We start from the raw sequence: 22837 nt of genomic DNA on the forward strand, positions 1-22837 counted from the left end.
AACTTCCCCTTGGAGGTAACCATTCCGAGAGAATGAGGCGGAGTCCCGTGTGTGGACAAGGGAAAACGTCCAGTATATATTGCTGATGGAAACGACAAGTCAGGAGAAAGGCGTGATATCGGGGGTGGGGCGGGTGGAGAAGCAGGGGATGGCGTCATCTATCAGGAATGGCGAACGGGGGTGGGGTGGGGGTGACGTCAGGAGCCAGGCACTGGGGTCCAGTAGAAATAAAGGACAGGGCGGGACACAGAGAAAAGTAGAATCAGAGATCACGTCAGCACTCACCATCTCCCAGAAGTACAGGGCCATCTGAGCCCTGTTCAGGAGCAGTGCCCAGAGGAGCAGGTCAGTCCAGGGGGCCTGCCCGAGGACGGCGTCCAGCGTGAGTTCCGACGGGGCCTTGTCCTTCAGCAGGCACTGCTGCAGGCGAGGGAGGCGTGGTGAGGGCTGGCCCTCCCTGGCCCCGCCCCCAGCCATCAGCTCCACCCCCGTCCAGGCGCACACCCCTCCCCGGCCCCGCCCCCAGGTCCTTCGGCACCTCCTCCCCGCGCAGCCTGGCCCCGCTCGGTCCTTACGCTCTCCTGGCAGCCTTGGCCCCGGTGGGGATCCACGACGCCCCCGGCGCTGTACCTCGGCGCGCACGTCTCCCCCAGCAGCAGCCGCAGCACCTGCCCCACGTCAGGGGGTCGAGGCTCCCCAGAGGGTGTAAGGGCTGGGGTTTTGGTGCCTGCGCCGTGGGACGCCTGCTCCAGAAGGCTGCGGATGAGCGAGTTGGCGGGCGCGGCGCTGTAAAGCTGGGTCAGGCGCGTCGGGGTCAGGAAGTGGCCCACGCTAAGGCCGTGGGAGATGAGCAAGCGCACGAACTCGGGCCGGTCGTTCAGGAGGGCGTCCATGAGGGAGGCTTCCAGGTGGAAGGACTGGCAGGGCGAGGATTGATGGGGTAAGAGAAGAGCACAGAAGACAGAAGGCCCGCGGAGGGCAGACGTTAAGGACAAGAGATGGGGTACAGAGCCAAGAGTGCACCACGGATGGGTAGGTGGGTGGGTGGGTGGGTGGGTGGATGGATGGATGGATGGGGTAGTGGAAACAAGACGGGAACAGATGGACAATTAAGAGAAGGCTGGACAGGCCATAATGCAAGGGCGAGTCAGATGTGGAAGAAGTCAGGGAGGGAGGAGAGTGCATCCTCCTTGTCAGGATCCACAGCCGCCGCCACCACCACCCCCCGCTCCGCCCCCTCACCCGCCATTCAATGTCCCCCCGGAAGAGTTCACTCTGGGCAATGTCCACGCGGTTCCAAGCCACAGCCAAACGCAATTCGTCCAGGTAAGCTGAAGCTTCAGAGCTCCCACAGGCTGAAAGAGGGGGGGGGCAAGAAATGGGGGGGGGGGACTTCAGATGAGTGTCTGTTTTGCTTCTGTGGGGGATACCTGACATTTAAACCCATAAAAAGGGGATGTTGTCGGGTACAGCCTGGGGTCTTTAAGAAGTCAGGCTATTGCAAGCATGAGGTCATGTGCAGACCAGTGGTCTAGAGTCTTCAAGAAGAAGGAAAGGAAATCATTTATCCATTTAACATTTATTGAGGTAGGTTATGGACCAGGCAGTGGGCGGGATAGAGAGAGAAACCCCATACAGCCTCTGCCTTGAAGGAGATCATTCCAGAGAAATGTGTCCAGGAACCACAAAACTACCCTCAAAGGGAATGGTGAGGGGGGAGAGGCTTCGCTCGCGGAGGTGTGGGGCGATCCAAGGGGGCCTCCTAGAGGATGGGCACTGAGGTAGGGCTTTTGAAAGACAGGCAGGATTCGGAGGTGTGCGTCTAAGATGAGGAAAGAAACTTCAAGGCAGCAGGGAGCAGCCCAAGCAAAGGTCTGGGTGCAGGAAAACACAGGATGTGATGGCAAAACTGAGTCACTCTGATTTCCTGAAACTTAAGGGTATTTGTGAGAAGACAGAGAAGAAAAATGAGTAGCAGAAAATGAGATTGGAAAAAATATCCAAACATGAAAAGGGCTCTGGGAGACCCTGGAGATCACTGGGGTGGGGGTGGGGGACGAGGAAGAGCAAAACTTGGGTCCAACAATTCATGGGTCCAAACCGGTGCAGTCAACGAGAGCCTGGAAGGTGAGGCAGCCAGTGGTGCCAAGAAGTCAGGCAAGTCTAGACACGGCTGGGCCTCAGAGCCCCTGTGCCATGGAGTTCGTTTTTCCTTCTCCCTCTGCTCGCTCCACGTCGATTTCCAAAACAAAGGAGGGACTTTCATCACATTTTGGTGGTTCCCAAAGTGGGTATGGCGGAAGGAGGGGGTGTAATCTAGTGGGGGGGCCGATGAGCAATGAGCCGAAGCAGGCGGACCTGGGATTCGATCCCAGCTCCGCCGGCACCAACTGAGTGTCTTCTCAGGAAAGCCACTGGACCTTGGGAGCCTCAGTTTCCTCATCTATAAAATGGGGATGATAATGGTTCCCCGCTTTGGGGACGCCTGGGTGGCTCCGTCGGTTAAGCCCCTGACTTCGGCTCAGGTCATGATCTCACAGTTTGTGAGCTCCAGCCCTGCCTCTGGCTCACCGCTGACCGCTCAGAGCCTGCTTGGGATCCTCTCTCTCCTCCCCTCTCTGCTCCTTCCCTGCTGGCTCGTGCGCTCTCTCAAAATAAATACAGTTAAAAATTTTGAATTAAAAATAAATAAACTTCGGGGCGCCTGGGTGGCTCAGTCGGTTAAGCGTCCGACTTCGGCTCAGGTCACGATCTTGCGGTTCGTGAGTTCAAGCCCCGTGTCGGGCTCTGTGCTGACAGCTCAGAGCCTGGAGCCTGTTTCAGATTCTGTGTCTCCCTCTCTCTGTCTGACCCTCCCCCGTTCATGGTCTGTCTCTGTGTCTCAAAAATAAATAAACGTTAAAAAAAAAATTTTTTTTAATAAAAAATAAAAAATAAATAAATAAACCTCCCCTAGTTTCCTCACAGCTTCCAGAGAAGGAAAAAAAAAAAAAAAAAGATTTGTAATATCTCGCTTTATATTCTGCCTAATCACGTCTCCCCAGTGATCACCTGGACCTCCCCCCACCCACAGCCCTTCAGGTTCATCATGTCCCCCTGTGGAGCTCAGCGTCTTTCCCCAGAACCCACCTTCCCTGGGTTCGGCATCTCAGGGAGGGCCCCCCTTTGTCCACCCGGTGGATGAGGCAGACCCCCCCCACCCCGATTCGCTGTGCCTGCCCCCCTTCCGTTCATATCCCCAAGCCCCACCTCTCTAGCCCCCTGACCCTCTGGCCCTAGCCCCCCCCCACCCCCTGCGGGCAAGAATGGAGCATCATGGGCAAAATGTATGCTAACTGCTCAGCCCAGGCTCATCCCACGCTCTTTAAGGAACATGCTTCCTTCCACACCCGCTGAAACCCCATCCATCTGCTATCACCCAGTGGAAATTGAAATCTCCAATTTCCCCAGCAGAGGGGGATCACTTGCACCCCTTCACCAACACTGTCAACACACCTCTTGTACAGAGCTGCCCTCTTTTCTCCCAGGAGGCTGGGAGTCAACTTCTGTGAAGTGAATCAGACTTGCTCACTGATTGCCATTCTCCATTTAAGAATGTGCCCCCACGAGGGGCGCCTGGGTGGCTCGGTCGGTTAAGCGTCCGACTTCGGCTCAGGCCATGACCTCACAGTTCGTGGGTCCGAGCCCCGCGTGGGGCTCTGTGCTGACAGCTCAGAGCCCGGAGCCTGTTTCGGATTCTGTGTCTCCCTCTCTCTCTCTGCCCCTCCCCCACTCGCACTCTGTCTCCCTCTGTCTCAAAAATAAACATTAAAAAAATTAAAAAAAAAAAAGAATGTGTCCCTACGAGAAATGGAATTATATTAAGAAGAGCTCCCATGTAGGGGCCCCCCCGGGGGCTCAGGCGGTTAAGCTTCCGACTTTGGCTCAGGTCATGATCTCCCGGCTGTGAGTTCGAGCCCCACCTCAGGCTCTGTGCTAAGAGATCAGAGCCTGGAGCCTGCTTTGGATTCTGTGTCTCTCTCTCTCTTTGCCCCTCCCCCACTCGCGCTCTGTCTCTCTCTCTCAAAAATAAATAAACATTAAAAAAATTAAAAGAAGAAGGAGAAGAAGAGCTCCCATTTATTGGCCCGCCCATGGGAACCAGGCTTTGTTCATGAGCTGTCCCTGGGGCTCACAACACTCCTGCAAGGTATTATCTCCATTTTTCAGAGAGAGAGAAACTGAGGCTCAGAGGAGGGTAGTCCCTTTCTCAAGGTCACACAGAAAGGCAGGGGCCAAACTGGTATTCCAATTCAGCTTTATCTGACTCCAAAGTCAAAAGTAACTGCTCGTGTCGGTTAAGCATCCGACTCTTGATTTCAGCTCAGGTCACGATCTCAGGGTTTGTGACGAGCCCCGCATCGGGGGCCTGGGGCTGAGAACGAATTATAAATTGACACTATGCCTCTCGGGAGTTTTTATCTATGGGAGTGTTTCCCCTACAACATTTCTGACACCAAAAACGACCCTCCCCACGCTACCATTTTTTTTTTGAATGTTTCTTTTTGAGAGAGCGCAAGCTGGGGAGGGGCAGGGCAAGAGAGGAACAGAGGATCCGAAGTAGGCTCTGCGTGGACAGCAGAGAGCCCGACGTGGGACTCGAACTCACAAGCCACGGGATCGTAACCTGAGCAGAAGTCAGACGCTCAACAGACTGAGCCACCCAGTCGCCCTCCTCCTTACCATTTATTTATCCCACTTCCTCATCTTACTCAGTCCAGATTCTACGAACCCTTCAAGGCCCGCTTAAATACCTCCTCCTTGTCTCTTTACTGACAGTGGTTCCTCCCCTACGCTTTGGTCTTAAATTTTACTTAAGGTTGTGTCGGGACAACCCTCGTAGGATCTGGGGTCCTTGAGAGCAGGAAATGGATCTGCTTTGATCTCTGGACCCTAAGGTGGTGTTCGCTGAGTGAATAAATGATCCCCAGCCCAGCCTCTACCAGGTAGCCATTATGCTCCCACCCTCGGTTTTCGCCATTCATTCTAATAGTGAAATACTGGGAATTTCTCAGCAGGAAGCAGCGTTCCGGTTCATCTCTGACTCCCCTACCCCTCGCTGCTTGAAACAGATTGGAGCCACGTAGGAAAGGAAGACAAGGAGAGTGGGAGAATGGATGGGCGGATGGACGGATGGTTGGATGGATGAAAGATAGATGGACGCGGGCACTCGTGGATCCAACAGAAAGAAAGCAATGTTGGCACATAACGAAAAGTCTCTTGGAAAACTGTCCAAATGACACCAGGCAAGGCCCCAAGAAACACTGCCAAGGGGAATAATAAAAGGAAAGAGATAAAAAGGAGCCCAATGCAGATTCGAGACGATGGGTAAAGTGCCCTGGGCGGGAAAGGGGTCCAAAGTCGAGCGGAGAGAAGGGAAGAGTTTGGGGGTCCAAGGCTCACCTTTGACAAGGGCCCTCAAAACAATGGTCTCAAATTCCTCAGGGCCATCCTCAGATGAATAGACTGTCAGCAGCTCCTTCCGGGTCATGATCCTCTCCACCTGCGGAATACCACCTTCTGTAACTCCCAGCCCGACTCCACCTGGGCCCTGTCCACGGTCACAGGAGACCGTTCCCCTCTAGGGCCTGGTAGTCTAGGTGCCAGCACCCTTCCCCCGCCAGAACCTGGGAGGCTGGGCCCCCAGGCCTCTCCTCCCCAAATCCATGAGTCTGGGCCTCCGTTCCCCTCTTCCCTGAAATCCAGGGCTCCAAGTCCTCGGCATTCTCATTTCTCAAGACCCAGGAGCTCCCTCCCATCTCAGGATCCAGAGTTGGGCCCCCAGTATCATACCTGGGCCTGCAGGACCTCAGGGTCCCCTTTGGGGAAGAAACGCCTAATCCGATCTTGGACTTCACCTGGCCTGCTCCCCCCTCTCCCTGGAGCCAGAGTGTCTTCCAGAATCTCCGCCAGGCAGTCTGCAGCTCCCCCAGACCCAGCCACCAGCAGGCAGGGGAGCTGAGCCTGGGTGGCATTCTCTATCCGCTAGAGGACAAAGGGGGGCAGTCAGGTGTAGGAAGGCAGGTGTTCGCCCCACCCGGAGTCCAGATCCCCAGCCTCCTCCCCCCTCCCCAAGTCTCAGGAGCCAGGAGTCAGGGCCCCCACTTAGACCCAGGTGTCTGGGCCCCCACACCTGTATTATTGATTTATTGATTTAGAGCAAGAGAGTGCAAGCCGGAGAGAGAGAGGAAGAATCTCAAGTAGGCTCCAATGCTCAGCACAGAGCCTGATGCAGGGCTCGATCTCGTGACCGTGAGATTGTGACCTGAGCCAAAATCAAGAGTCGGCTGCTCAAGCGACTGAGGCCCCCAGGGGCCCCGCGGGCCCCTATACCTTTAGTGTCTTCTCATCACCATTGATCAGGAGGAGGAGGACAGGGATGTCAATTCCAGTCCCTGAGGAGAGAGGAAGCCGGAAGCTTGGTCAACTCCTATCAGCCTGTGCCGGGGATGGGAAAGAACCACGTTTCCCATGAGTCCCCGGGACAAACATGGCTTCTGTGTAATCCTGTGTCCTGAGGCTCACGGGAATTGTCGTATCTTTGAGCACATTGGGAGGGGCAGTCAATTTCGGCTTGCCAGGGGCGTAGGGGCTGGTGGCCTGGACTCCTGGACTCCTGACTGAGGCAGGTATTTATGGTATGAGTCACTCCTATCATTGGTTAATGGCCCAGGAGCCAGGAAAGGATGAAGTTCAAACAAAAGACGAAGGAAATAAGGAACAGAAAGGCCTATCTAGGGACACCTGGCTGGCTCAGTCAGTAAAGCAAGAGGCTCTTGATCTCAGGGTTCTGAGTTTGACCCCCATGTTGAGTGTAGAGACTACTTAAAAATATGATCTTTAGGGGCGTCTGGATGGCTCAGTCGATTAAGCATCCAACTTTGGCTCAGGTCATGATCCCACAGTTTTGTGAGTTCGAGCCCCGCGTTGGGCTCTGTGCTGACAGCTCAGAGCCTGGAGCCTACTTCAGATTCTATGTCTCCCCCTCTCTTTACCCCTCCCCTGCTCACGTTTTGTGTCTCTCTGTCTCTCAACAATAAATAAACGTTAAAAAAAAAAAGAAAAGAAAAAGAAAAGAAAGAGAGGACTGTCTAAATGTTTTTATTTATTTTTGAGAGAGCGCGTAAGCGGGGGAGGTGCACAGAGAGGGAGGATCCAAAACAGGCTCCGAGCTGACAGCCGTGAGCTCCGTGCGGGGCTCAAGCTCACAAACCTTGAGATCATGACCTGAGCGGAAGTTGTACACTCGACCAACTGAGCCACCCAGGTGCCCAAGAAAGGACTACCTAAATACAATAAAGACCTTTCCCAAAGCCCAACAGCAAAATCATCTCGGATAGTTTTCTACTAACTCTATTCCCATTAAAATAACGAACAAGACAACATTACTCCTATTCCCACTCATACACGAGTATTGAGCCAATGTAATAACGCAAGAAAGTAAAACTGTAGTACAAACTCGTATTTTTTCGGGCTGGAAAAGACAAAGGGATCTATCGGAAGAAAACATGGTTTATACTCTCAGAAAACTGGAAACTCCACTCCAAATAAATGAATATTGTTTTAAGAAATTATTTCTTTTTTTAATGTTTATTTATTTATTTTGAGAGAGAAGTTAAAAAAAAAAAAAAAGATAAATTGGGGCGCCTGGGTGGCTCAGTCGGTTAAGCGTCAGACTTCGGCTCATGTCATGATCTCGCGGGTCATGGGTTCCAGCCCCGCATCAGGTTCTGTGCTGACAGCTCAGAGCCTGGAGCCTGCCTCCGATTCTGTGTCTCCCTCTCTCTCTGCCCCTCCCCTCTCATGCTCTGTCTCTCTCCCTCTCAAAAACAAACATTAAAAAAAAAAAAAAAGATTAATTTTGTTCTTAAGTAATCTCTACACCCAACATGGGGCTGGAGGCCACAACCCGGAGATCAAGAGCCTTCTGCTCCACCAACTGAGCCAGCCAGGCATTCCGTGGATACTTTTTAAAAGATAAAAAATGTTTGCAAAGAAACAGCTTTTGGTTTAGTTGATTTTCTCCACTGCACATTTGTTCCTATTTTATTTATTTATTTATTTACTTATTTATTTATTTACAGATGGTGCAAATGCAGGGGAGAGGCAGAGAGAGAGAAGGAGAGAGAATCCCAAGCAAGCTGTGCACTGTCAATGCGAGACCGACGCGGGGCTCCATCTCACAAACCATAAGATCGTGACCTGAGCCAAAATCAAGAGTCCCACACTTGACTGAGTGAGCCGCCCAGGTGTCCCTTTCCCTATTTTATTGATTTCTGCCCTTGTCTTTATTATTTCCTTGCTTCTACTTTTCCCAGGTTTGATTTGCTATTCTGGGTCTAGGGGTTTGTTCATTTAATTTTTCTGAAAGATTTTACTTTTAAGTAATCTCTACACCCAACGTGGGGTTCAAACTCACAACCTGGAAATCAGGAGCCCAAGGTTCTACTGACTGAGCCAGCCAGGGGCCCCTCTAAGTTTTGTTTGTTTGTTTTTCTCCATTGGAGCCTTAAACTCTTGATATTCAGGGTTTCTTCTTTTTTTTTCAAAAACTTTTTTTAATGTTTATTTATTTATTTTTGAGAGAGAGAGAGATAGAGAGCGAGCAGGGGAGCAGCAGAGAGAGAGGGAGACAGAATCCCAAGCAGGCTCCGTGCCATCAGCACAGAGCCCGATGTGGGGCCCGAACCCACAAACCATGAGATCATGACCTGAGCTGAAACCAAGAGGTGGATGCTTAACCAACTGAGCCACCCAGGTGCCCCTCTTCTTTTTTCGATTTATGCATTTTAAAGCTACAAATTTCCCTCTAGATACTGCTTTAGCTGCATCCCCAAAGTGCTGATATGTGATATGTTTTTTATCATGCAGTTGAAAATATTTCCTGGCTTCTTTGACCCATGGGTTATTTACAGACTACAACTCCTGCAATGATATGGATGAATCTCACAGAAATAATATTATCACAAGCCAGACTCCAAAACGTACAGATGGTGGAATCTATTCACAGGAAGCATAAACAGGGTCAGAACCATTCCACGCCCTAAGGGCAGGACCGGGGTGACCCTCAGGTGCAGGAGGGAGAAGGCTTCTGGGGGCCAGTAATTTCTTGATCTGGGTGCAGGCTGCCCACGCGGGGTCAGTGTAAAACCTCCCCACGAGCCATCCACTCTTGTGTAGCTTACATTTCGAGATAAAGATTTTTCAAAACAGAGCAAATAATGGGACAAGACGCTTGACCAGAGGTAATTCCTCGGTCCCTCAATCCCCAAACCTCAACCAGACTGGACCACTGGGATCGGGAGCCTCGGGCCGCTGTCCCGAGTGGAAACAGCCACTCACCTCCCACGCCCGTCTTCTGCTGGGCGACATAGGACTCGAAGCGCAAGCGGAAGCGGTTCTCACCGCCCAGGCGGCCATGGTGCCGTCATCCACCAAAAAGAAGGCCGAGTAGTTGTAATCGAGCGGAAATTGGACCCCGTCGTCCGGCTCACCGCGCCACGGATACCTCGCAGGGAATGAGCCCTGGGGGGAGGGGGGGGGGGTGGCGGGGGGCGAGGGGCCAGACCAGAGCGTTTCTCCCTCAGGACCAGGAGGACAGACACCAGCCCCTCCCCCCTCAGACCCAGGATTCCCAGCCCCCTCCTCTTCCAAGATTCTGGGTCCCACCTTGGGGTTGGTGAGGAGCTCTCTATTCCGAACCACACCCCAGGGGGCCACGCCCATGGCCACCACCTTGGTGCCCCCGGTGCTGGCTGTCTGGTGGTCTCGAACAGCCACACCAACGTGCCGGCCAATGCCCCTGTGCAGCCCCCCGGTGACAATCCAGGCCCCTACAGGGAGACACGGAGAGGGATGGTGAGGTCCAGAGACACAGGTGTGGAGAGACAGAGAGAGTGAGACAAAAACCCATGCAGAGCCGCGGGGAGACCGCATGCCAGCGATGTGGGGGGGGGGGGGGGGATGGGCAGCGGCCACCCAGCCTCAGTCACCTGTGCTCTGGGCAGCCCGCACCAGCCCGCGTCGCAGCAGGTCCTGCAGCCAGGTCTGGAGGACGCGGCCCCCTGACCCCCCCAACACTGACACCACCAGGTTCGGGGCCCGGAAGCCCCACGTGCGCGTGACCAGATTGTAAACTGTAGCTGGATCCGTGCGGTCAGAGAGCCGGAGGAACTGAGGACACACAGGAGGAGGGGACACGGGGAAAGGGGCAGAGACAGAGGAGGGGACAGAAACCCAGAGAGAAAGGCACAGAAACAGAGAAAGGGACAGAGACCCAGAGAACAGAGATGGGGGGGGGGGGGGGGAGTGGAGAGGGACAGAGACCCAGAGAGAGGGAGGATGATTTAGAAAAGACAGACAGGGGTGGAGGGAGAGAGATCCAGGGAGAAGCGAAGACAGGGATGGGAAATGGGGAGACACAGCGTTCAGCTGCGGCACCCCCAGACTCTAACTCTGAGAACCCCCGAGGCATGCAGCTTCCGCTCCCGGACCCCAGCCCCGCCCAGACAGGCAAGCCTCACATTGCTGGCCTTGCGGCCTGCGCCCAGGAAATCTAGGTCCCCGTAGGCATCCGTCGGCTTCTCTGTGGTGTGCAAGTCACTGTCCCACACGGTCACCACGGCTGCCCCAAATGCATCCTCCACAGCCACTGACGGGTGGACACTCCGGGGACGCCCGCACTGGCACAAGTTTCCTCTGGGGAGGAGGGGGATGGGGGACCATGAACCCCAGGGGTGTCCCCCGGGACTCTTATTAAAGTTTCCTGCAGAAGAGCCCCACGGTCCATGCTGACCCTGAGGCGGAAGAACAGCCAGAGCCACTTGCCCACCAGACAGAAGCCGCAGTGGTTCAAGCACAGGGTCCCACCCTCACAGCTACCTGCAGGGAGAAGGGCAAGCGGCCATCAGTAGAAGGAAAATTCAGAGCGATCCAGAGAGCACTTGGCGGGGGGGGGGGGGGCAGCTGCGTGGCTTTGGGCTTCACCTCTCTGAGCCCACGTTTCCTCCTCAAATCAAAAGACGACGGTAACACAGCCTCCTCCGTGGAATTATGAGGCGTCAGGGAAACAACACAGCGTTTTCTGAAATGAGGGCTGCCTACCAGACTCAGGCCGAGAAACCGCTCCACGGGACATGCCACACAGAGCTTTAAATAACCTCGAATGACACAGCGAGAAAGTCATTTCTTTTCCGGTGCTCCTGATTCCCGTCGAGGAGAGAGGCTTAAGCTGGGCGCTAGAAGATCTTTAACGCCTAACCCTTTGTTACATTTTTCTTTTTTTTCTAAGCTTATTTATTTATTTAAGTGATCTCTACACCCAGCGTGGAGGTCGAACTCACCACGGGGAGATCAAGGGCCCCACATTCCACCGACTGACCCAGCCAGGCACCCCATTACTCTTTTTTTCCCCCTTTATATTTATTTTTTTGAACTCACTCTGGTGTTTATTGGCTGTGACCCATTACTCTTTTTTTTTTTTTTTTTTTTTCCTTAACAGAGAAGCCGGCCTCCGGCTCCAAAAATTGGGCTGGCAACAGTTAGAAGGTAAATACTTTTTTTTTTTTGCTTTTCATTGTAATCGTCTCTTCCTGCTTGTTTCTTTCTCTTTGTGGCAAATGGAAGTTTTTCCATTTATGGTAATCATGGATGAAGCTTTTTGCTTTAAATGAGCAAGTGATTGGCACCTGCCTTTTAAAGAGCAAGCGACATGGGTTTGGCGAATGAGGGATTTGCTTGAAAATGTATCCAGGGGCGCCTGAGTGGCTCAGTCGGTTGAGCGTCCAACTTCGGCTCAGGTCCCTATCTCGCCGCCCGTGAGTTCAAGCCCCGTGTCCGGCTCTGTGCTGACAGCTCAGAGCCTGGAGCCTGCATCAGATTCTGTGTCTCCCTCTCTCTCTGCCCCTCCTCTGCTCGTGCTCTATCTCTCAAAAATAAATAAACAAAAAAAAAAAAAAAAAAAAAAGAAAAGAAAGAAAGAAAAGAAAAGAAAAGAAAATGTATCTAAATATCTTCGGTCCCTGACTCCAGAAGAGACCCGCATTTACCTAAGTGGAGCCAGCCTCGACTTAAGGACCAATCCACACATAAAAGAATGGCCATCAATCCACACAGGATAAACAGAATACACTCAGCCCAACTCCTGGCACAGAAAACTACAGTGAAGGACACATCCTTCTTCATTTCTGAGTCTACCTTCAGGGACCCGGCATGCCTCAGTTTACCCTCTTGATCCTTTCACCTATTTCAACCCCACCCCTGGACCCCCTCATTACCATCCATCTACTTCCCACTAGCCCTGTAGGCAAAACTCCTTCATGGAATGTTCCAGAACCTCAGCCGTCTAATACAGTAGACCATAGCCGCATGTGGCTCTTTACACCTTTTTAAAATAATTGTTTTAAGTTTATTTATTTATATATACTTTTGGAGTGGGGGAGACAGCACAAGTGGGGCAGGGGCAGAGAGAGAGGGAGACAGAGAATCCCAAGCAGGACCTGTATTATCGGCGCAGGGCCGGACATGGGGCTTGAACTCACGAGCTGTGACATTATGACCTGAACCGAAATCAGCAGTCCTACACTTAACCGACTGGTGGCTCTTTACATTTAAATAAATTAAAATTAAATACAATTAAAAATTCAGCTCTGGCCACGTTTCAGGTGCTCAGGAACCACATGTGGCCAGTGGCTGCCATATTGGATATGGATTCGGAACACTGCCCCCGTTGCAGAAAGTTCTGGTGAGCAGAACTGGCAGACTCCCTCTCTGCACTTCTCACCTCCTACCTTTCTTCCTCTGTGAAGTCACCAGAGCTGAAACTGTTCCTGATAACATCAGCAATTACCGACATGTCCCCAAATACAATGGCCCCTATTCAGGTCTCAGGTGACTATCATGAAATAGCACTGGTCACTGCTAAAAGGCTCTGAGTCTAAAAAACCCTTTCCTTTCCTTGGCAGGGAACCCCTCCTTCCCTCGCTGCCTTGTCCCGGCATCATTCGTGGCCTTCGCGCGCTCGCTCTCTCTCTCTCTCTCTCTCTCTGCGCCTCCCAGAACCCTGGGCCACATGGCTTCCCAACCTGGGTCTCAAACTCGATGCCCCCAGGGGCCAAGGAAGGAACGCAAGGGAAAGAAGCAGGAGGTGGAAAGCCTGTGAATGTGCTAGCAACTGGGGTGGCCTGAGGTGGCGTGTTTGTTTTCAGGTGTTCAGAGACCGGTTTTCAAAAACACTCTTCCACGCGGGGCACCTGGGGGGCTCAGGCGGTTAAGCGTGCGACTCTTGATTTTGCCTCAGGTCATGATCTCACAATTCGTGGGTTCGAGCCCCCTGTCAGGCTCCGAGCCTGCTTGGGATTCTCTGTCTCCCTCTCCCTCGGCCCCTCTCCCACTCTTTCTCTCTAAAAAAAAAAAAAAAAAAAAAAAATACTCTTCCGTGAAAAAAAAACCCAAAAACGAACAAAAAAAACCCAAGTCTTAGAATTACCAGCACAGCCCCTCCTCCTCCTGGATTCTCCATCTCAGGGACAATCCCACTGTCTACAGCCCAGGTCCCAGACCAGAGGTCCAGGAGCCATCGTCCCCAAGCTCCTGCCCCTGTCCCAGCCCTGTGTCCCCACAGCTCTGGCCTGGCTCAGGCCTCTTCTGGTCCCACCCAGACCCTAGCCCAGCCTCTTCCGGGCCTTCCAGAACTCCTATTCAACCTGACACAAGTCCCAGCGGGGCTTTCCACACCCAGAGCTGACCCCGCCCCTCCCACAGCACCCCAGCACCCCCAGGCCAAGGTCCCCGCCGGTGAGGCCCAGAGCCGTCCGGCCCCACCCTCCGCCACAGAGCCCTCCTGCACCTTGAACTTCGCTCCATTCTCCAGCCATACCGCACACGCTGCACACCCCATACCTGGAACCACCTTCACCCCCCACCCCACCTCTTCTCTCTATACTGCCTTCAACTGTCAAACTCCAACTCATCCTTCAAATGCCACTCCCTTGGCTCCTCCTCGTCCACTAGCCACCAGTGACACCCTGTGTCCCCTCCCCAGCCTTAGCCAGACTCTCCTCGGGGCTCCCGCAGGGCCAGCTGCAGTCTTGCCCAGTTCCTGTCTCCGTGCCTTCCGGTCCTCTTCCCACCAGCCCAGAGGTTCCGAAACTGCCTTGGCCACACTCCCCATCAGCAGAAAGGTTTAGAGCACTCACCCCCCAGTAATGTAGATCTGTTTATTTATACATGATCGCAAGCCACACTGTGCTAATGTGTTCACAGCACACGCAACGTTAGGAATGCTGACATTTTCCACGCCCCGAAGATTGTCTTGAAAACAACCACAGGCCAGAACCCAATGGAAAGACCGTCACTGAAAGCCGGGAGCTCCTCAAGGGAGGCAAACACCCCACGGGACTCACGCGAGTGGCCCCGCGCACGGAGCCCGCGCACGGGGCCCGCGCACGGTGGTGACTGCTATCTTCCAGGGGGGATGGCAGGCCTTTTCCAGCGCAAACCGTGTGCTGGGCGCTGTTCCAGAAACATCACAAGCATTTACTTGTTTAAATCCTCACAATACATGCTCCACTCAGGAGGCGGCCTGTCTGTCTGTCCAGGTGACAGATGAGGCCCAGAGAGGTGAAATGATTTACCCAAAGCCACACAGCACCAATCCCAGGTGACATTTGAACCCTGGCAGGGCCCGTGCTCCCGATAATTGTGCTCCCTTGGGAGCACTGAATGAAGGCTTCTCGGATGGACGGATGGATGGATGAATGAATGAATGAATGAAACAGAAACAGCCAAAGGAGAAAGTGAGGCAAGGAGACACAAAGAGGAGACGCAGGGAAGGAAAGAAACAGAACCAAGCCCTGGGGGCTTTAACACTGACTCTGACCAGGCAAGGGAAGTTGGAAGCGTCCACAGGGACCCAAACCCTCCCCCGAGGGAGAGCGCCACCGGGAACGCCCTTGGGAGTGTCCGCAATGACATAAGGGGGTGGGGGGGGGTAGGTGAGTGGGGTCGGTGGGCCGGGACGCTCCGGGGACGCTCCGGGGATGCTCTGGGCTCGGTCCCTGGGGCGAGTTCCTCACCCCGAGTCTGTGGGGTCAACGATGAATGTCGTGCACGTCTTCTTCTTGAAGATCTTGGGGATCCAGCCCTAGGGACAGGAACAAGAGGTGGGAGGGCTCCAGTTCAGTCCTATAGGACCCGGAGTCGCCCACCACCCCGCACCCTACCCGGGGACCCAGCAGTCCGGGACCCCAGCGCCTTCCTCCCCCAGCCTCCCTCGTATTTGTCCCCAAGGACCCAGGAGTCCGGAGCCCCCCCCCCCCCCAGCGACCCCCACGACCCTCTCCTTTGTCTGACCCAAGAATCTGGGTCTCCAGCGCCCTCCTCTCCGGGAACCAGGAGGCTAAGCCTCCGGCTCCCTGTTCATTCAGACCCGGGAGTCCGGCCGCTGTACCTGCTCCTTCTCCGGACCCACCATGCTGCCGCAGCCGCCGCAACCTATCCGGCTGCCTACATTCCGTCCGGGCCAACCCTGACTCCAGACCCGCCCAGGACCAACCGGATCCGCCACTTCCCAGCTCAGCCCGGGGCGTTGCAGGATCTGGGGGGCGGTGCAGGATCTGGGGGGCGGGAAGTCTTGTGGACGTGTAGAGCGAGAGGCGGGGCAAAGGGCCCGACGGGCCGGCCAGAAGGAGACGCACAGGGGGACAGAGGCTCGGAGAGAGGGGGACAGAAATTCAGAGAAGGGGAGAACAAAAGCCCAGAGTAGGGGGGAGGGGCCAGAGAACCGAGACAGGGGACCAGAGACCAGAGAGAGGGGACAAGGATCCAGAGAAGGAGGGACAGAGAGTCAGAGCCAGGGGAAGAGGGAACCAGAGAGAGGGGGACAGGGACCCAAGAGGGAATGCCAGAGATAGAGAAGGGGTAAATTAATCCATGGGTGGAGGGCACTGACATTTAGGTGGGAGGAAGAGAATCAGAAAGGGGGTGAACAGAGATGGGGGGGGGGCGGGTACGCTGACTCAGGGAGAGACAGAGAGAGAGACCAAGAGTTGGGTGGAGAGCAGAGGTTCAGAGTGACAGGAAGACAGAATCCTGGGGTGGAGGAGCGGGGACCCTCAGAAACTGAATGACAGGAATGAGAGCGGGAGACCCATAAGGAGGGATGGGGACCCAAAAAGCCAGGGCAGTAGTGGCATGGTGAGGAACGGGAGATAATGACACATAGATAAGCAGGGCCACGTGTCCCCTGCCGGCTCTGACAAGGACAGCTGCGGCCTCGCTGGGTAACCTGAACCCCCACCCCCTTGCTGTATTTATAGCCCTGGCCTGGCCTGGCCTCCTGCCCTTGGCTCTCAGTTCCAGGGACAGGAGGTCACAGGTGCGTGTGTTGGGGCCAATTGTCTCCACCCGTGTCCAGGGCCTCCGTGTTGTCATCCATTCTCTCCACAAAGGATCCCATTCTGGCCAGAAGCTCCCCCCAGTCTAACCCCCGGTCTTCCACGGGAGGGGTCTCTCCTCTCAGATGCGTCCCTTCTGCCCTCCTCCCCCCTGCCTCAGGCTCCCGCAACTTGGCCCACTAAAATTCTATCCATTACCTTTGCAGCTGCCAAACGTGAACTTGTTGGCAGTCCAAAGTCAAGTCCTTGGCCCCCATTCCTGGCCAAGGAGAGACCCCTTCACCCACCCCTTCCCCAGCTGGGAGGAAGAACAGGAGGGGAGGGGCAGGCGGGGACTGACCCAGAATAACTCAGGGCCGAAAGTAAATTTAGCCACAGAGAGGGGAGGAGAGAGACCCTATTGGCTGGAACTAGGGAGGGAGGGCCCGAGAGGGGGGTTAGGGGGCTCCTGAGACTGCCTCAGAGGGGTGTCCAGCAGTGAGGGCCGGAGGAAGGCAGAGACGGAGAGAGACACGGCGAAGGAAAGACACAGACAGAAAGAACGAGAAGGACCCCAAAAGGGACAAGGACCCCAGAACTCATCCACAAAGCCACAGCAGCAGCTGGAGCCAGCCCTGGGCAACGCTCTGCTGCCTGTCTGTCCCCATGGGCCAACGTGGGCCACGGGTGCACACTTCTCTCCTCTGGGCCGCCCTGGCCAGCCTGCTCCTCCCCCCTGCCATGACCCAGCAGCTGAGAGGGGCTGGGCCAGGCCCCAGCAACTGGAACAACAATGCAGGAGTCGTGGGGCCCTCGGAGGACGTGTCAGGTGAGTTTGGCCACCCCATCCACAGCCACGGAGGCCATGGAGATGAGAAGGAGGATGTTTCTACAGAGAGAGAGTATCAATTCCGGAGCCACAGAGGCCACGGAGAAGAGGACGAAGATGTCTCCGGGGGATACAGTCACGGACTCCGAGACCACAGGTACCGAGACCACGAGGTCAGAGAGGAGGATGTCCCTGATGAGGGAGTCTTCACAAAGCATGCTCGGCAAGCCCGTGGGCACAGAGGTCATGAGAATGAAGATGTGGACGATTCAGCCGAGCATGGGCACCACTTCCCCAGCCACAGAAGCCACAGCCATGAGGACGAGGACGAGGGTGAGGTTGTGTCCAGCAAGCATCACCATCATGTCATCAGGCATGTACATGGAGGCCACGGAGAGGAGGAGGATGAAGACGAGGAGGAAGGGGTTGTCTCCACGGAGTACGGACACCAGGCCCACAGGCACAGGGGCCACGGGAAGGAAGAGGATGAGGATGCTTCAGATGAGCATCCCCATCACGTCCCCAGCCACCATGGACGCCGAGGCCACGGAGAAGAAGATGACGACGACGTTGATGATGATGATGATGTCGTCTCCACTGAGTACGGACACCACACCCACAGGCACCAAAGCCACGGGAAAGAAGAGGATGAAGACGTCTCAGAAGAACATCCCCATCATGTCCCCAGCCATGGACACCGAGGCCACGGAGAAGAAAATGACGATGATGTTGATGATGATGATGAAGATGTCATCTCCACTGAGTACGGACACCACACCCACAGGCATCACAGCCACGGGAAGGAAGAAGATGAAGACGTCTCAGAAGAACATCCCCATCATGTCTCCAGCCACGGACACCGAGGCCACGGAGAAGAAGATGACGACGATGTTGATGATGATGATGACGATGTCATCTCCACTGAGTACGGACACCACACCCACAGGCACCAAAGCCACGGGAAAGAAGAGGATGAAGACGTCTCAGAAGAGCATCCCCATCATGTCCCCAGCCACGGACACCGAGGCCACGGAGAAGAAAATGACGACGATGTTGATGATGATGATGAAGATGTCATCTCCACTGAGTACGAACACCACACCCACAGGCATCACAGCCACGGGAAGGAAGAGGATGAAGACATCTCAGAAGAACATCCCCATCATGTCCTCAGCCACGGACACCGAGGCCACGGAGAAGAAGATGACGACGATGTTGATGATGATGATGACGATGTCATCTCCACTGAGTACGGACACCACACCCACAGGCATCACAGCCACGGGAAGGAAGAGGATGAAGACGTCTCAGATGAACACCATCATCATATCCCCAGCCACGGACACCGAGGCCACAGAGAAGAAGATGAGGAAGAGGATATGTCCACTGAGTATGGACACCAGGCCCACAGGCACCGAGGCCATGGAGACAAAGAAGATGAGGAAGAGGATGTGTCCACTGAACACTGGCACCAGAGTCCCAGACATACTCACGGCCTTGGAGAGGAGGAGGAGGAAGAGGAGGAAGAGGAGATCACAGTCAAATTCAGCCACCACGTTGCAAGCTCCCAACCCCAAGGCCACAAGAGCACTGAGGAAGAGGATTTTCCAGATGAATATAAATCAGCGGTCCCGGACCATCACCACCATGAGGTCCCCAAGGAGGAAGATGCGGACGTCTCTGACAAGCTTGGCCACCAGGCTCCCAGCCACAGGCAACAAGGCCACCAAGATGAAGGAATTGGCCATAGAGGACCCATCAAAGATGAGATCAGCCCCCAGCCCCCAGAACACATGGGGATCAAGGATAGAAGCCATTTGAGGGAGAGAGACTCTAAGGAGGAAGAGGAGAAGGAAGAGGGCCACAGCTCCCATGAAGAAGATGGTGAAAGTTCAGAACAGGGAGAGGAGCACACCCGCCATGGCAGCCTGGACCAGAAGGATGAAGAAGATGAGGAGGAAGGTCACGGCCTCAGCCTGAGTCAGGAGGAGGAGGAGGAGGAGGAGGAGAGGAGGGAAGGGAAGGCTGAGGTTCAGGCCCCTCTGGGCCAAGACCACCAAGAGGAGGAAGAGGAGGAGGAGGGACTGGAGGAAGATGAGCTCCCCCTCACCATCATCCCTAACCCACTGGCCAGGAGGGAGGTGGCCGGAGGTGGCTCCAGTGAGGAGGAAAGCGGTGAGGACACTGGTAAGGGATCTGGCCAGGTGGGGGCAGGGAGGAACAGAGTCAGCTGGCTTCACCGCTGCTCTCCTGTCCCCACAGGCCTGCAGGGCGACCAGGAGTACGGGAACTACCAGCCGGGGTCCCTGTGTGGCTACTGCTCTTTCTGCAATGTGAGTCCCCAGCCCAGGTCCAATCCAGGCTGTCCCTGGAATTCGTCCCTGGGCTCTAAGGTGGTGCCTTGGGACTGCTCTGAGCAAAGGAGGGGCAGGGGCAGGGGCAGTGCCAGACCAAGACACTTCTGGGGCCATGTAGGGGACAGACTGGAGGCCAGGAGCTGGGGAGGAGGCTGGGGCATTGGTCTAGGAAAAAGAGAGTGAGGTCTGAGCTGTACCTGCAGATATGGGGACAGAGGGGAGGGTCCGTAGGGTGGAAGGGGCAGGTGGAATGGGGCTGGGGACTGGCAGGCTGTAAGGAGAATAGGGAGTAGGGACGAAGAAAACACCCGCACGTCTAGCCCACAGTGACAGAGGGATGTGGTGTCGCCCTGCCACAGGGGAAGCAAGGGGGAAGGAAAGTGGGTTGGAGGAAGATGCTGAGCGGGGGAGGGGGGCGGGGGGCAGAAGTAATGAACCGTCAGGAGTTGGGGACCTGTCCAGGGTGTCAGGGTGGAGGACTGGCGGGTGGCTCCCAAACGGGGTTAGGGTTTCCTTCTAAACCAGAATCCTCCCGTCCCCAGAGATGTACTGAATGTGAGAATTGTCACTGTGACGAGGAGAACATGGGAGAGCACTGCGACCAGTGCCAGGTGACACCTTCCCCGGACCCAGGTTCCACCAAGTCCCAGGATGCCCGGGAACCCCCTGGGCACCCACAGTCCCAAATCCTAGCCTCTGTCCTCAAACGGACCCAACCCCCTACCCCTGCTGCCGCCTCAACTCCACACTCCATTCCGCCTCTGACCTTAACCTCTGCCTCAGGCCCCTGTACGGCACCCGCCCCCAACCTGGCTCCGCCCCTGATCTCGTCTTAAACTTCTCTCTCCCCATCCCCGCCCCCAGCACTGCCAGTTCTGCTACCTCTGCCCGCTGGTTTGCGAAACGGTCTGCACTCCAGGTGAGCGCGGGCGAAGCCCGGCGTGGCAAACTCCGTGGAGGCGGAGCCAAACCCCGCAGGCGGGCCCGGGAGGTTTGGGGCGGGGCCAGGCGCGGAGGCGTGGCCAAGGCTGGAAGTCTGCGGGTGGAGCCGGGCGCGCGCGGAGGGGCGGGACCTGGGCTGAGGGAGGGTTTGGGACTGATGCTGAGGCCCAGTAGGGAAGGGGTGGAGGCTTCAAGGGTGGGCCTAGAAACGAATGGGCGGGGCCAAAGCAGGTAGAATTGGAAGGACCCGGGCTCCTGGAGAATGGGAACGCCCAGAGCCAGGAGGAAGGAGCAGGACCTTGAAAGGAGTCCCAATAGAAGGAATTCAATTGAGGGAAGGAATTAGGGAAAAGGGGGCGGAGCTAGGCGTGATTCCGGATTCGGTGAATAAGTGGCCCCCTAATTTCACCCGTGGGGTACCCCTCAAGCCTCTTCTCTTTTCTCCCGCAGGAAGCTACGTCGACTATTTCTCCTCCTCCCTGTACCAGTAAGTGGGGGGGGGGGGGGAAGGGGGGGCAATTTAAGGGCCCTGTTTAGAAAGGCACTGACCCCTGAGTTATGGACTACCCTGGGACTCCATTTCCCTGTCGGTAAAATGGGCAGATTAGCGACCTCTAGCTAAGTGCCTGGGGTGAGCTTTGAACACTTCCGGCTGTCTAACCCCTGCACCCCCCTCGCCAGAGCCCTGGCGGACATGCTGGAAACTCCGGAACCCTGACCCGGCGGCGCGGCTGCGGCGCAGACGCACCTCCCTCGCCCTCCAACCCCTGCCCACGAGCCATATTTATTGAATTGAATATGAATAAACATGTTCCCCGAAGCCTCATTGTCAGGCGTGGGGTCTGGATTCTCAGGGCACCAGGGAGCGCGCGGGTGGGCACTGGGGACTGAGGAGTCTGAGGCCACTCCCTGTGTGGCCTCCTGGGTTCTTGAGGAGGTTGGTTCCCTAAGGTCCTGGCAAATAAATCAGTCAACACGGGAGCTTTTTGAAACAGTTCTCTTTACCCGTGATCACTGAGTGACGCCTGGGGCAGGGAGGCCGACCAAGAGTCTCGGGCGAGGGCTCCCCCACCTTCCTCCCTCCCCCCACGCCACGTCGCCCAGTGGCATCGTGGAAAGAGGATTCTCCCATGCAAACCCCGGAGCCGGAGGGGAACCGGGAGCGCAGTTCTGCACCCCCTACCCCCGGGGCACGGACACGGCCACAGCACGGGGGGCGGAGAGGCCCCGGGGACACGAGACACTGGGGAGGAAGAGGGGACTCCGCCCGCAGCTGACCCCAGGCACCGGCGACCTGACCCGGCGGGGCGGGGATGAGTGGCACGTGGGGCGAGGCTTGTAGCAGCGAGTCCCCCCTCCCCTCCTTTCGGACGAAGAAGGAAGACTTGGGCCCCGCGACGGGGGAGGAAAAAGGGGAGCGGGCAGCCTCTCCTAGCATGCGGCCCGGGAGGGAAGCCCCGCTCCCTTCCCGCGGGGAAAGGGCCCCCATCTCCCATCGGAAACTGATCAATAAATTACAAAGTAGAGAAAAGGGAGGCGGAAGTTTGGGGCGGGATTTCTTCCCGCCCTCTTCTTTCCCCCTCTCAGTCCAGTTCGTGTGGTTTGGTCCAGGCCCAGTCCTTTTGAGAGGCGGGGACGCGCACTCCCCGCTTGTCTGTACAGATGGTCCGGTCCGCGGCGCGAGCTCCCCCGCCCGCTCTCCCCGGCGAGACCATACTCTGGGCAGGAGGGGGAACAGCCCAGCCTCTGGAAGATTCTTCCGTCCGAGGGAGGTCACCTGCATTGACGCCGGGGCAGTACGTGGAGCAGTGAAGATCCATTGTGCCGCCCCGGACCCCCAAGATCGCCCTGTACAGTCCTCACCTGGAGGCCTACACTAGCAGGAATAGGTCCGGACCGAAACGCCGTCTGCCCGGGAACTCCCAGAAGTCTGGCCTGGAAGGAGAGCAGGGGGTGTGTTCAGTCTGGTGCGCGTGTCAACCACACACACAAACACAGACGCACGCACGCACGCACAGAGCAGGGTTTCTCTGATCCTCAAACTCAGGCGTCCTCTCTTGGATTTTCCCCTCCCGAAATAACAACGAACGCCTGGCTCCACGCCGGTTTCCCTCCCTCTCCCCCAGCGCCCCCCCCTCCGCCCCCCCCCCCGCAGCCTTGGATTCATCTAGGGTCCCCCGGGTGACAGCGGGCGAATTCATTTCCCACTCTGGAAAGGGGGTGAGGGAGTAATCCATTCCACACCCCGAGGTGTGGCATACTGAGCAATCCATTTTTCTTGGATGGGGGAGAAGGGA

At 55.9% G+C, this 22837-nt stretch overlaps 2 protein-coding genes across 2 annotated transcripts in view; one reads left to right on the forward strand and one right to left on the reverse strand.

Annotated features, from left to right (window-relative positions):
- Positions 1-22837, reverse strand: part of LOC102965145 (transient receptor potential cation channel subfamily M member 4) — a 61713-nt gene that overhangs the window by 23251 nt on the left and 15625 nt on the right. The window contains 13 exon segments of the mRNA XM_042969140.1: positions 286-420; positions 576-917; positions 1243-1355; positions 5443-5542; positions 5833-6024; positions 6373-6434; positions 9382-9462; positions 9465-9564; positions 9709-9872; positions 10032-10212; positions 10563-10737; positions 15114-15181; positions 22404-22475. Coding sequence (XP_042825074.1) covers positions 286-420; positions 576-917; positions 1243-1355; positions 5443-5542; positions 5833-6024; positions 6373-6434; positions 9382-9462; positions 9465-9564; positions 9709-9872; positions 10032-10212; positions 10563-10737; positions 15114-15181; positions 22404-22475 — 1785 coding nt within the window.
- On the forward strand, positions 16858-21509 carry HRC (histidine rich calcium binding protein). Its single transcript, XM_007074152.3, has 6 exons — positions 16858-19428; positions 19504-19574; positions 20141-20209; positions 20463-20517; positions 20991-21027; positions 21222-21509. The coding sequence occupies exons 1-6, from the start codon at positions 17079-17081 to the stop codon at positions 21256-21258; spliced, it is 2619 nt and encodes an 872-aa protein (XP_007074214.2). The 5' UTR covers positions 16858-17078; the 3' UTR covers positions 21259-21509.

Source organism: Panthera tigris, chromosome E2, assembly GCF_018350195.1.
Source record: "Panthera tigris isolate Pti1 chromosome E2, P.tigris_Pti1_mat1.1, whole genome shotgun sequence".
NCBI lineage: Eukaryota > Metazoa > Chordata > Mammalia > Carnivora > Felidae > Panthera > Panthera tigris.

What these genes read in the sequence shown, in the direction of transcription:
- HRC (XM_007074152.3), top strand. Translation starts at nt 17,079, where the DNA reads ATGGGCCAACGTGGGCCACGGGTGCACACTTCTCTCCTCTGGGCCGCC. An exon ending in CGAAACGGTCTGCACTCCAG is followed by an intron (nt 20,518 to 20,990) that starts GTGAGCGCGGGC and finishes TTTCTCCCGCAG; the next exon opens with GAAGCTACGTCGACTATTTC. An exon ending in TTCTCCTCCTCCCTGTACCA is followed by an intron (nt 21,028 to 21,221) that starts GTAAGTGGGGGG and finishes CCCCCTCGCCAG; the next exon opens with AGCCCTGGCGGACATGCTGG.